General features: G+C 34.5%; 3 protein-coding genes across 3 annotated transcripts; 1 reads left to right on the plus strand and 2 right to left on the minus strand.

Moving 5' to 3' along the window:
• Positions 1-448: 448 nt before the first annotated feature.
• Positions 449-4,353, minus strand: LOC121257938 (26S proteasome non-ATPase regulatory subunit 11 homolog). The gene is made up of 3 exons (XM_041159222.1): positions 4,196-4,353; positions 612-1,914; positions 449-497 (listed from the first exon to the last, which is right to left on the minus strand). The coding sequence occupies exon 2, from the start codon at positions 1,887-1,889 to the stop codon at positions 621-623; it is 1,269 nt and encodes a 422-aa protein (XP_041015156.1). The 5' UTR covers positions 1,890-1,914; positions 4,196-4,353; the 3' UTR covers positions 449-497; positions 612-620.
• Positions 4,354-7,017: 2,664 nt separating this feature from the next.
• LOC121257698 (probable xyloglucan 6-xylosyltransferase 5) lies at positions 7,018-8,874 on the plus strand. Its single transcript, XM_041158861.1, has one exon. It carries the CDS (start codon positions 7,271-7,273, stop codon positions 8,639-8,641), a length of 1,371 nt encoding a protein of 456 aa, XP_041014795.1. The 5' UTR covers positions 7,018-7,270; the 3' UTR covers positions 8,642-8,874.
• A 2,019-nt stretch (positions 8,875-10,893) lies between these two features.
• Positions 10,894-13,802, minus strand: LOC121257699. Its single transcript, XM_041158862.1, has 2 exons — positions 13,087-13,802; positions 10,894-11,148 (listed from the first exon to the last, which is right to left on the minus strand). The coding sequence occupies exons 1-2, from the start codon at positions 13,615-13,617 to the stop codon at positions 11,062-11,064; spliced, it is 618 nt and encodes a 205-aa protein (XP_041014796.1). The 5' UTR covers positions 13,618-13,802; the 3' UTR covers positions 10,894-11,061.
• Positions 13,803-14,251: the final 449 nt, after the last annotated feature.

Consider the following 14,251-nt stretch of genomic DNA (forward strand, 5'->3'; position numbering starts at 1 on the left):
GAGAATTCAGCAAGTAGATTTCATAATTTGTAGGCATGTGCTAGACACTGAAAATTCTCCGAATTATCAAAACTTTTCGTAATTTTATACCTAAACATCATTCAATCACAAAATATTTTTTAATTTCAAAATTTCAATTTTTTCATCTAATTATTACCTAATGATTATTCAAATATATATATATATATATATATCAATAAGCTTTTACAAACTTCAAAATAAAAATATTATTAAAAAAATATGTTCAAATATATGAAAGTAGCAGGTCCATGTGAAGCCTACATTGTCCAAGATTTTAAACGAACAGTATTAAATATTATGAAATATGGTCAAGCCTATGGCCCTATATACTTCATCTCTCTCCAAATTTAAACTTTCAAATAGCCAATTAAATCCAAGAAACTGGTCAGCTCTGTTGGCAGTTGCAACTTCTGTTACTAAAGATGAATGCTCTCTAATATAATGGTTCCAAAATTAACCCACAAAAGGAAATCAGGCTGAAAACAACAAAGCAATCAATCTAGGATGCATCCCAGGTTGGAAATCACAGTAATTTCTATGAAATAGAATCAAGGAAAACATAAGTTACAGTTTGAAAACTGCCTACTTACTCTAGAACTTCATGCCATTATCTTGGCAGACCTAACATAGAGGCTATCCACGACCTTGCCAACATTAGAAATGGTTTCCAGTGTTGCTGGGTATATTGCATCTGTCTTAGGATCATCAAAAATGACGAGGCATCCAGCACCCTGATCTAGAGTTCCTGCAAACTTCTTATCGAGAATCATCTGAGATAATTTCTTCTCCACATGATCAACAGGCAGCTCAATCAGCTCAGCAATATGAGCAATCTCAACCCTGGAGAAAGGTTCAATCAACCTGCAGAGATTCTGCTCCAACAAAGTGTCGTACAGTGATGAGAGGTGCCTGTGGACAATAGGGTCTTCCTCTAGCTGGGCCCTAAAATCCCTGAGGGCAGTCTCAAAAAGCTTCAAGGACCGTTTCGAATGCGCATCAGCCACTGCCTTCATGGCATCCAACTCAGGCCCCACATATTGCAGTCCAGCTTTAGATGATATTATTCCCGCCACGTCATCAGCCTGGTTCACCATTATCTTGCACAATAACATATACTTCAGGCTAAATACTGCCCTTGGATCTTCAAGAGCATTGAAAGCTTCAAAAGCTTCAAAGAAATAGCTATAACCAGTTTTGTAGTCCTTTTCTTCTGCATGGAGGATCCCACTCTGCAAATCTATAGTACCCTGTTGAGCTGGGGGCACATATATAGCATTGGCAGCAGTTCTTGCAGCCGTCAGTGAAGCCTTGGCTTTAGGGAGATTCCTCAAAGAAAAATGGAGCTTACTCTCCAACAAGTCTATATCCACAAGCAGAAGCTTGTCATCTAGCCTTCTCACTTCCTTTATTAAACTTGAAAGGAGAGTTAAAGCTTCTGAGAAGTCTTTGTTTTCCATCAAAAGAGCTGCAAGCCTTGCCTCCACTCTTTGCCGTAGGAAAGTTCGCTTTTCGGCATGAGTCCACTGCACCATTTCTTTGCAGAGGGAAATCTGGAGATCAGAAGTGCCTGGTATTTTAGCTACTGCATCTATTATCCCACGAACAATTTTGGCAGTCTTTGCCTTGGGGATCAAGTTAAAAAAGGGCCTCAACTGGGTTAGAAGGTTTCTGAGATCCTCTGCCCGATTTTCTTGTCTAAGAAGATCTGAAAGATTTGTGATCGCCTGTTCCTTTATCCGTAGGGCTTCAGCAGACGATGATGTGTTTTCAAGTATGCGGTAAAGAATAGAGATGGCTTCAGCCGGGTTTTTGGCTTCTAAAGCCTGAGCAATTGAATCAGTTGTCGCTGGGAGATATGAAGAAGACATTTTCGGGGTTCGGATTAATCAAGTCCTGAAAAAATGAAAATGATCCAACAACTTAATTTCATAATGATGAATCACATCAAGCGCTCCATTTTGTATGAATGCATCAAGCAATCAAGAAACCACCATAATTGCACTCAAAGATATAAAGTAACTCATGCCTGAAATGGTTTCAAGCTAATTTGTTGATAGGTTAGTTTCAAGCTAATTTGGCAAACAAAACCAACTTCTTAAACTTGGAGAGACTATAAAAAGCCTCCAACCCAGCAGGACCGAATTGGTAAACTTGAGCGGTCACTTGAGTGAACTGGAATATGCTAAGACCAACAAATTTTTTTTTTTTTTTTTTTTTTTTTTTTTTTTTTTTTTTATAGTAAATGAATTTTTATTAATCAAAAGAGTAGGCAAAAGACCAAGTATACGGGACATATCACTGTTTTCAATTTCGTACCGACTGCTGGGCCGGTACAGGTACCACACAAGTTTCGTATAGGCCTAAATACCGGCCGTTTTGGCCTATATTTCGACCTGTACTAACCTATATTTTGGCCGGTACCAGCCGATATTTCGGCCTATAGTTTTTTTTTTTCATTTTTTCAAACTACAAGCTTATTTTTTAACTCTCAATTCAGACTAGACTATTTATAATTTATATATATGTATTTATATATAATTTATTTATATATAGACCATTATTTTGTAATATAATTTATATATATAATTTATTTATATATCGACTATCTCGAAACGCTATCCCAAAGCGGTACACGAAACGGTACCGATATCGAAATATTTCGTTCCAGTGCCTTGACCGGTACAGCGTCCGGTACGGTATTCAAAACATTGGGACATATACAAGAGCAATGCCTAAGTGTGCTAGTTTAGTGATACCAGGAAATTATGGAAGGTCATGCCATGAAAATCAATCAAAATCGACTAATGAAGTAAAATATTGAAAAAAAAGTTCTAAGCTCATCCATTGACTGCTCTTGGTCTTCAAAGCTTCTTTCATTCCTCTCTCTCACTAAGACCAATAAATTAGACCCACTAGCATTCTAAATTAATTCCAACTTGGAAGATGTTACACTCCATTCTCCATTTATAACTAAGAACAGCTTCAACATGGAATTTAGTGGCACCCAGCAGATAACCATTTCATTCCTCAAGAAAGCTATCAAAATTACCAAGGAATTCACTATTGTTACATAATAAGAGAGACTTGGGCGCTTAATGACATCAGACTTTACTATGGAACTTGATTGTTTAAAGGAGAGTGTCAAATTCTCTGTTATTTCTCTTTTTACTCTGAGCTTTAAACTCCTTCGCTCAATTGCCTAAGTAAAGGTAAGCTGATAACAGAGCCCTCAAATTGGGGATGACACATTTCAGTTAAAGATTCCCCATAAAAGGGATTATCTCAAAGCCAGATTGCTTGAATTGTATGATTAACTAAGGATTATTTTTCATGAGTGATTTAACGAAGGATTTAACAGAAAATCCAAAGTAGCATTTGAACCAAATTAAAGTATCATAAGTTGTGATGGTTAAAACTTAAAACCTCCTACGCGCCAAGGCCTAGCTACTAAGATTTACCATGCAGTAATATGAACCCAAACAAATTTATTACAAAACATCATTTGTCCCCTAGGAGAAGCTTTACACACCATTTCAATTAAAGGAGCTTTACACATCTTTTTTTTTTTTCCACTTGAAATTTGCATCGGCCAACTTTTTGAGAACAAAATTTAAAGTTCAATTCTCCGCCTGTGAATACTATTTTGCAACCACCAATTATGTCTATTGATCATAAATTGAAACCAACATTTGCCCCCGACAGCTTGAAAAAAAAAAGGCACCCTTGTTTCCAGTAAACATTCTCAAATTAAAAAGAAAAATCATTTCAGGGAAGATATCAGTTTCGTGCCCGAAAACAGAACAGGAATTTCGGGAAAAATGAAAAAATCCCAACGGTTCACAGCAAATATTTTCAAGACTCTTCTAATTATCTCAATCTACCATCGAATGAGTTTGTTAAGTCGAGTCTCACAGGAAAAACGTTCTACTCCTTTCCATCCAAAATTTATCGATCCAGCTTACAAAAAAAATTCGGAAGCTAACAGAAAATCAAAACCCAAGTGTTCCTAAAAACTTCAGAAACTGATATTTAGACTCGAAACAATAAAACACTAGGAAAATCAATTGTTAATGAAGGTACGAGCAAGCAAAAATTGCCCAGAAACTCGAAGCGAAACCCTAGCATTAATGATGCAAGACATTGAGGTGAATGCTGATCTTCAAGTAGAACGTACCTTAGATGGATGTAAGAAGAGGGCCGATTGAATCACTTCAGTAAAATCAGAAGCCCCCCCCGCTAGCAGAGATCCAGAATGGGAAGAAGAAAGAGAGGTACGAAGCAGAATCTCTGAGTGCCAAGTCTCAACTAAAGTATTAAGCCTCGAATAGCGTAAAGCACAAGTTAAAATCCCAGCCGTCGCCTCGGGAGTCCACTTGTAATGTACCGCTGAAAAACTACCTACGTACTATTGAAAAAATATAATTTTATTTTTTTTTTCATTTAAGTTATTTGTTATTTTTGCGATTAAAATTAATAACAAAATAATAAGAAAATAAAATCATAAACGGAAATAACCACATGCGATTTGTTGTTACTTTTTAAATTTTTTTTTTTTTTTTTTTGTTGAGCTAAACATTTGTCTATAAACTAGTGAGTATATAAATATCACATAATCGTTTTAAAAAAAAGTAGAGTTTACTATTAAAAAATTAATTTTTTTCATATAGATCTCATATTTTATTTATTTTTTTTAAAATAATTACGTAGCGATTACACAATTCATAATTATAAATATCTTTCTCAAAACTAATATTGCCCAAACAAAAATTATAATGTCTATAATTGCTGGGCTAGCATTGAAGTGGCCAATTATTATAATAGCTCGTTTAGATGATGAGATGAGATGATATAATTTTAGATGAGTTAAATAAAATATTATTAGAATATTATTTTTTAATATTATTATTATTTAAAAATTTAAAAAAATTGAATTATTTATTATATTTTTTGTAAAAATTTAAAAAAAATTATAATAATAAAATAAAATAGCTTTCAATGAACCTTAAAAGGTAAAATATTGGTTAATTAAACTCAAAAGTGATTTGCATTCGGTTTGGTATCCAATAGTATTATAGTCATCTAAGATTTTAGCTAAAGCCAAAGTTTTGTACTGCGGGAGAGGAACACGAGCAGGCGGAGCTATCAAATAACATAAAAATTTAAAGTTAAAAATTTAAAATTTGAAAAATGTTTATGTTTAAATAATATTTGAATATTGAAATTAAATAAGGTAAATAAGATATAAAAATTATTTTATCTTATTTCATTTTATTATTAAAATTTTATCAAACTTTTATATAAAATATTATAAGTAATTCAACATTTTCAAATATTAAAATAATAATAATATTATAAAATTATATTAATTTAAAGTTAAAAATTTAAAATTTGAAAAATGTTTAAATAATATTGGAATGTTGAAATTAAATAAGTAAATAAGATATAAAAATTATTTTATCTTATTTCATTTTATTATTAAAATTTTATCAAACTTTTATATAAAATATTATAAGTAATTCAACATTTTTAAATATTAAAATAATAATAATATTATAAAATTATATTTTTAATCTTAACACGTTATCTACTTTAATGTGATGGCCAATTACATGCTAATGCTCTCTTTAAAATTTCAAGACTCGTTGGGCTACTCGCCTGCTCAAATTTACCGCCCTCACTTTTTGGGTTTTTTTTTTTCATTTTTTAATATATTTAAATATTTTAAAAAAATAAAAAATACATCAATACACTTAAAATCGCTTCCTTAATCATTAAGTAAAAAATAAAATAACATTGGCAAGTGGTCAAATGGAGCGGTAAGGGTTCGTTTGGTTCATAAATCTATCTCAACTCATATCAATTCATCATTACAACTTTTTCAAATTAAAAAGTAAAATATAATAAATAATTCAATTTTTTCAAATCTTAAAATAATAATAATATTAAAAAATAATATTTTATCATCTTAACTCAACTCAATTCAACATCCAAACACAACCTAAAGGTGAGAGAACAAAATAGTTTTTTCCTTTGAAGACTCAGGATACGTTTGGAAACTAAACTAACTTCAAGTCATCTCAACTCATCATTATAATTTTTTTAAATTTTAATACAAAATATAATAAATAATTTAATTTTTTTAAATTTTAAAATAATAATAATATTAAAATATAATATTTTATCATATTAACTCAATTCAGTTCAGCGTTCATATACAATTTCAGAGGCGGCGGGTTGGGGGCACCGGCATGCCCTATTTCTAAGGATGAGTGTGGGTGGGCTACTTTTGGACAAGATGCATGTTAGAACCTTGATCCCATTACCCAAGATGTCTCTTTTGGAGCCTCCACCTTACGCGCCACTCGACCTTTAAGGCTGCGCAAGAGAAGTGCCAGCTTGCACAACATGAGTGCCAGCCTGCGCAACATGAGTGCCAGCGATACCATGGCTTGTGTGACTTGTGTGTAAAATGGTTCCCCAACAAAACGAAAATTAAAATTGTTATTATTGGGGCTACGTATAATGAATCGAAATGTTCTCCGGCTACAAAATTATCAAGGAATGATTACTAACAAAGACACCATTTTTTCACAATTTCTTTTTAAATAATAATAATAATTTTTTATAATAAAAGAAAGATATTCTTGCAACTATATTTTCATATAAAAATAAAATAAAATCTATAAATTGACGTACTTCATATAATATATTAGATCTATTTTAAAATATAATATAACACATCAAATTATATTAGTTTATATTTTTATTTTTATAAAATGACTAAACTATTTCTCTATTTTATTTTACGTAGAGTTATAAAATAATTGTTAAAACACTTGTAAGCTTATCATTTTTTTTAAAAAAATATTGTATTTATATTTTCTGAATGAATAACTTGTGTTTGCACTTTGAAAACATGTTTTTTTTTTAATAATAATTTCCTGTTTTTTAGCTGCTCATCAATGTCTATATATCTACACTACTTTGCTAATAGAAAAAAAAAAAAAAGAATAAAAAAGGAGAAATGATTTTGTAACCATGACCTAGTTGTTGTTGTCTCCTCCTCCCCTTCCCCATGACTCTGAAATTAAACCCAAACTGAAACTCAAGCATCTCCCCACGTCTTCTCTGAATCTCTTCAATCATTAACTTATTTCATTTCCTTCATCCGGCAAAGGCGCACGCACACGTTAATCCAAAAAGAAAGCTAAAAAGAAGAGAGAGGTCAGAGATAGATAGAGAGAGAGAGATGGGCCAGGATGCCTTGACGGCCCTGAAACGAGGCTCAGCTGCTGGCCTCCCTACTAGTACTACTACAACAACTGCCAGAGGCCGTGCGGCGGCGGTCCCACGCGGCCGGCAGATCAAGAAGACTTTCAACAACTTGAAGCTGACCCTCCTCTGCGGCTTCGTGACCATACTCGTCCTTCGCGGCACCGTCGGCATCGGCAACCTCACCGGCTCCTCAGGCTCCGATCTCGACGCCCAGAAGATCGCTGAGGAGACCAAACGGATCCTCGACGAGATCCGATCCGACGACGAACCCTCCGACCCCAACGAACCGCCCGAGCCCGAGATCAACCCCAACATCACCTACTCTCTCGGACCCAAGATCTCGAACTGGGACGAGGAGAGAAGGAGCTGGCTCGCCAAAAACCCGGAGTTTCCCAGCTCTGTGAGGGGGAAAGCTCGGGTTTTGCTTGTCACTGGGTCGCCTCCGAAGCCTTGTGATAACCCAATTGGGGATCACTACCTTTTGAAGTCCATTAAGAATAAGATTGACTATTGTAGGATTCATGGGATTGAGATCGTGTACAATTTGGCTCATTTGGACAAGGAGCTCGCTGGGTACTGGGCGAAATTGCCGTTGATTCGGAGGTTAATGTTGTCGCACCCGGAGGTCGAGTGGATATGGTGGATGGACAGTGATGCTTTGTTTACGGACATGGTGTTTGAGCTTCCTCTGGGGAAGTATACCAATCATAATTTGGTTATCCATGGTTACCCAGATTTGTTATTCGATCAGAAGTCGTGGATTGCGTTGAACACTGGTAGTTTTTTGTTCAGGAACTGCCAGTGGTCCTTGGATTTGCTTGATGCTTGGGCTCCAATGGGCCCCAAAGGGCCTATTCGGGATGAGGCCGGGAAGATTTTGACGGCAAATTTGAAGGGCAGGCCGGCTTTCGAGGCTGATGATCAGTCTGCATTGATATACTTGTTGATTTCGAAGAAGGATGAGTGGATGGATAAGGTGTTCGTGGAGAATTCTTACTATTTGCACGGTTATTGGGCCGGGTTGGTGGATAGGTACGAGGAAATGATGGAGAAGTATCATCCGGGATTAGGGGACGAGAGGTGGCCGTTTGTGACACATTTCGTGGGTTGCAAGCCTTGTGGGAGCTACGGCGATTATGCTGTCGAGAGGTGCTTGAAAAGCATGGAGAGAGCATTCAATTTTGCGGATAATCAGGTGCTGAAGCTGTATGGGTTTAGGCATAGAGGGCTGTTGAGTCCTAAGATCAAGAGGATTAGGAATGAGACTACCACTCCTTTGGAGTCTGTAAACCAGTTTGATATTCGGCACTCAACGCGCGGTGCACAAAGTGGGCAAGAATTGTGAGTAACCCATTTTGCTTGTGATTGTTACCTTCATGGTCTTCCAATGTACTTTTGTCAGATTACTGCTGATTTCAACGCCATCTGATATCTGAGTTAGTGGCTTTCTTCTTTTGTATTATTGGCTTGTAACACCGGTATGTATTGAGAATGGAATCCACAGCGACTTTAGGATTCTTTATGTTGCTTTATAGTTTATTTCATTTAGCATAATAAAAAAAATAGCGTTTTTTTTTTTTTTTTTTTAACATAATAGTGCTTAATCGTTGCATTCGCATGCATAACTGTCTAAATTGGTTTTTTCCTTCCTGTTTGCAGTATAATCTCACTAAGTTGTTAATTTCATTTGAGTAATAGACGATGTTTATGATCTTGGATTCCTGGGCTACTAACTTATGTTTGTTGCAATGAACAAAAGGTATAGTACAGTACATCTACTTCAAAGTATTTCAACATAACTAGCGTTCCAGTTGGGTATAGCCTTTGGTTGTTCGTTTGTGCTCCGTTCGCTGTAACCTTCAAGCCACAATTGGGACTTCTTTTATGTAACTGATACAACTCGCTGCTATGGTTTGGTGGAGAACAGTGTTGGTAAATCCTATCTCCCTGAAGTTCCCTAACAGGAATTCTGTATGAGCAAATGTAGTGTATATCAGTATATAGTCTAGTTTTCAAAGATTTGCAGTTCTTAAAGAAATTGAAGTTCTGGACTTGTAGCAAAAGGAAGCAATTCTCTGCCAATACAGTATATATACCATCAGTATGGTCAAATGTACAAGACCTTAAATTTCTTCATGTTGCCCCTGCCTTTACGCTGCCGTGCTTCTAAAGGATTTGGAATTCATCATTTTCTTCTATCGAATTGCTGTAATTGATCTTTCAATATCTGTGCTTCATGATGGCATTTTGTTGAATAATAAATAATTGCATTGTTTCTGATCTTATTTAGTCTGGCTTTTCATCCACCCGGCATTCTTACATTGGTCTCATTTTTTTTTTTTTCTTTCATCTACTGCCGCGTTTCTACTTATCAAATAGACACCTACATTGTTTCTTGGTTGCCAAACATCCTGTTTAGAAGCATTGCTAATGTTGTTCTCTTGATATGCTTCTTATTAAAAGGTTTACTATAATGTATATCTTGTTTTTTTTTTATTGGTACTGGGTATCCGAGAACAAAGTCTTGACTAATCCAAGAGATGCACACGCTCTCGGCAAGGAGTTATGTACGTCTTGTTAGTGTTGAAAATTTTATTTATTTCAATATATTTTCACGAAAAGATAAAGATATTTGGAATTTAAAATATATAATACAAAATATAGAGAACATATGAAAACTTCAAAAAACAATTGTTGTTACATCTCTCTCTCTCTCTTCCTGCGACTAGTTTTAGACTTTAGTTTACAGAGGCATAGGGTAAATTTGATTTCCCCTTTTTACTGATCTGGCGTTAGTTGACAACCTAGGTTGGCCATGAACTCTTGACAAATATATTTCATTTGTTAAAAGTCAACTTCTTATTCAACAATTCCTGTGGTAGTTACATATGTCACTGACAAATTGAAAAGTTTGGCTGGGTAAAATCTGGTCTCATGAACAATCGCTGAAATCATTTTGCAGTGGACCAGGTTAGAGAACTTTGTGGCTGATTCCTTCCTATTTGGTTTCATGTTCTCTATAAATCAGCTAAGAATATTGCTGAGCCCACCCTGTTTTCTTTTTCCATATTCACACTTTTATCTCTCTGCCCCATCATGGGCAAAGAAACAAGTATAGAAAAAGGTGCTTTCTTTGAAATAGAATGTTCTTAATCTAAGTAAAGGGATGAACTCTTGTCTGATCTTGATCTTCAAAAGAGGCTAATGTAGGTGCAGGGGGTGACAAAGATAACATAGGAGGATCTCTTTTTATGTCGAGGAACCTCTTCAAGGTAAGTCCCTTTGGACCCATCCTTGCAGAGCAAAACCTCACTCCCAAACATCGTACCTTCGAAAATTTTTCTACATAGAATTGGTCAAATCGTTGACTTTTCATCAGGAAGTGTGATCTTAAAAGATTGTTTGCACGCATGAAGTGTTGAATCTTGGACCTTAAAGGAAGTGATACTCCAAGACCAAGGTCTTTACTATTTAGGCCAATCCGTGGGATTTATAGCATAGAAGGAATTCATGACAATATTGCTGGCTTATGCCGTAATTACGCACCCACCCCGAGAACACAGTTATGCAGATATAGTAAATAGGACATGCTTAATCTGATATGAAGAACCGGATGCAGTCACGAGTACGATATATTAGCATCTTTCTTATAAAACAATTATATGTATATCTCTCTCTATTTCTAATTTCCGATGCTCAAGAAGATGCTGGCGAGATGCAGATCCTAAAGTAGATATCTGGTTGCTGGATGCTGCATATGATTATTCAACCAATGCGGAACACGCGAACCCTGCGGCGTGCCAATAATACTTCATCCATTTGCGCAATGTGGAGCAACAGCTGCCCGATTTTCTGCAAGAAAGAGCAAGTATAAAGTCGTGCAGAAGTAGATGGAGGTAGTAAAAACTAAACCGACACAATGGATTCCCTGCCCGTACCGAGACAAAGGGCCTTTTTCATCGATTTGAATGATACAACATTACATGAAATCGATGATGAGACAACATTACATGCTTCTACAGGGTTTACACCGTCTCCGAAATTTTATACGAACAGCATTTAAAGAGTCTTCTACACTGTCTCCAAAATTGAACACGAACAGTACTAAGGACCTAAGGTTTTAAGGACCACTTAGATAGTGAAAGGATTTTATTTTATTTTATTTTATTTCATCATTATAATTTTTTTAAATTTTTATATAAAATATAATAAACAATTTAACTTTTTTAAATTCTAAAATGATAAGAATATTAAAAAATATTATTCTAATATTATTTTATTCAACTTTTAACTTTCATTTAAAACCATCTCATCTCACTATCCAAATCGCACTTGTCTCATCTCATTTCAACATCTAAATATTATTCAAACACAAACATTTTTCAATGTCAAATTTTCAAATTTTTAACTTTTTTATATAATTATTACAACTTTATCAAACTTCTAAACAAAACACAAAAATAATTCAACTTTTTCAAATCTAAAACAAAAATAATATTTTAACCCTCTAACTTTATAATTTTTTTTCTCCTTTCCAAAAATTTTCATAAAAATTTTAACTCAAAACATTTATTACTATTCATAAATTATCTCATTACTATTCACATATTTCTCATTTAATTTCATTTGTGTAACCAAACAAAAGGCGGGCTTGTTTGGCAAGTGAGAGTATCTCAAGCACTCTCATTACTATTCTTTATTTTATTATTACTTTTCACATACTTTTCTATTATTCATTACTTTTCATCTACTTTTTATTACTATTCAATATTTTATTATTACTTTTTCATTATTTTTTTACTACTATTCACAAACATTCTCAACACTTCTCATTTTAGAATTTCAGCATTGAATTGAGAAGCCTTACAGCATTCTCATCACATTCCCCATAAAATTTTCTATAATTTAACTAAAAATCACATTCTCTAAATTTTTTCTCTAAATTTTACTCATTTTTTAAAAATCTCCTACATTTTATTCCTTATCATTTTTCTATTCTATTCTATTAAAATAATATTTTTTTATTATTTTTTTATTACTTTTTTCTTTCACTTCCATTTATAAACTTAACTACTCAATATTTTTTCTTATGTTTTGAACTATTACTCTGTGAATATTTTAAACTAAAATTTAAATTATTTTTTTGCAGGTATGATAATATTTTTAAAATTAATTTTTTTCTATTTTAGTAATTATTTAAATTATTTTTAGAATTATTATTTAAAATTATAATAAACATGAGCATTCGAAAAAATATAGATGATTGAAAGAAGAATTTATTTTATTTATTAGAATAAAATATTACTGTTCATCCCATAAACCTTTTCTCTAAAATAGAAATTCGGATGTAAGAGGGATTTTATCCAAAATCGGAAAATGAGTCTCAAATTATAGAAAAAACAGTATTATGGGACACCGACTGCCAATGCTCTTTGGACATAGATGAGAACCCTAGAATGTGTCCCGAGTTATTAACTGTAAGCATAGTTAATTCGTTAGAGAATTCCCAATTTTCCACTCAAAAATTGAATATCTGATATAAGACATTTAAATCCTAGAATCCTCGATCATGCATAATCTAGGTGTAACTTAGAAAGTTAAATTTTGAACAGTATTACCACTACAGTTTTTATTTTTTTATTTTAATAAAAGTATATTCACAGACCGTGACATGGTTATAAAATATAGATATTTTATGGTTAAAATATTTATCTAAATTTATCTCCAGTAAAAAATAACTAGATTTTACCAAAAATAGATTTTAATTTTAAGGTTTTTTCATGAACGAACCTCGTCTTTCTCTCTGATAAGAGAGAATAAACGAAGCTTGGTCTGTTGGTGGACTCCTTGACGCCGCCGCTGCACCCTCACGTACAAGAAAGACAGCAACACCGCCGCCACCACTCCGGTCACCGATGCAATCGACCAAAACACGCCGGAACACACCGCGCAGCTACGAACCCTGGAAGCCAAATGGAAGACTCCAGTCCTCAGAATCTCAAAACGCACTCTCCAACGCCTCCGTATCTCGTTAGTGGCCACCTGGAGCGACGACAACCTTCGATTTTCCTCCTCTTCACCTTCAGAACCCGACGACGACGACGACGAAGAACGAGGTTCTGAACTTGTGTCTTCAGGGGCTTGAAGATCCTGTTGAGTTACTTGCAGTTGTAGGCCTTCGTGGTGGCTAGGAGGGAAGACGAAGGAGCGGTCTTTGCTGAAGTCGAGGTAGTTGTCTCTGATAACCGCCATGTCTATTCCCACGGGGGATTGGATTTGCTGCCATTCGTCCAAGGATTCGGTAACCTCGGCACCGTTCATTTCTTGGAATGGGCGGGGTGTAAGTGAGATTTCATAAATTCATGCTTATCAGCTAGTTCTATAACTCTAAAAATGCCATGGGTTTATGGATATAGATATTCCTCTGGGTATCTGAGGATATTGTGTAAGAAAATATCTAGGATGGAAGATTTTCCAGGAAAAAGATAGCAGGAAATACAAAAATAAAAAAAAAACCTCAAAGAGCCAAGAGGTCCCCAAAAAAATGTATGTCTTGAAAGTGACCGGAGGCCAGAATTTGTTTCTGCTGCGAGCCTCTTGGGCCTTGGCAGTGCTCGGCTTTGGGTTTAGATATGGTGCGCCACTGCTTTGCTAACATCCAGCTCAACTTGCATTTAAGGATGGTTGCACCATTCTATAAGCTGATGTATTTTAGCGTGATTTCACTTGTAAAATTATTTTTATTATAATATAGATATAATAGTTTATATAAAATTACGTCAATTTATAAAATTATTTTTATTTTTTTATATATGTATCACTCTATATTCAGAATCTGAATAAATTTAATTTTTTTAAATTAAAACGTAGGTTGAAACGTGTTCAACAACGAAACACACCCTTGCGACTGAATATGGTTGTAAAAGGCAGAAATACTCACTTTACAGCACTTGCG

This window comes from Juglans microcarpa x Juglans regia, chromosome 3S (genome assembly GCF_004785595.1).
Source record: "Juglans microcarpa x Juglans regia isolate MS1-56 chromosome 3S, Jm3101_v1.0, whole genome shotgun sequence".
Taxonomy (NCBI): domain Eukaryota; kingdom Viridiplantae; phylum Streptophyta; class Magnoliopsida; order Fagales; family Juglandaceae; genus Juglans; species Juglans microcarpa x Juglans regia.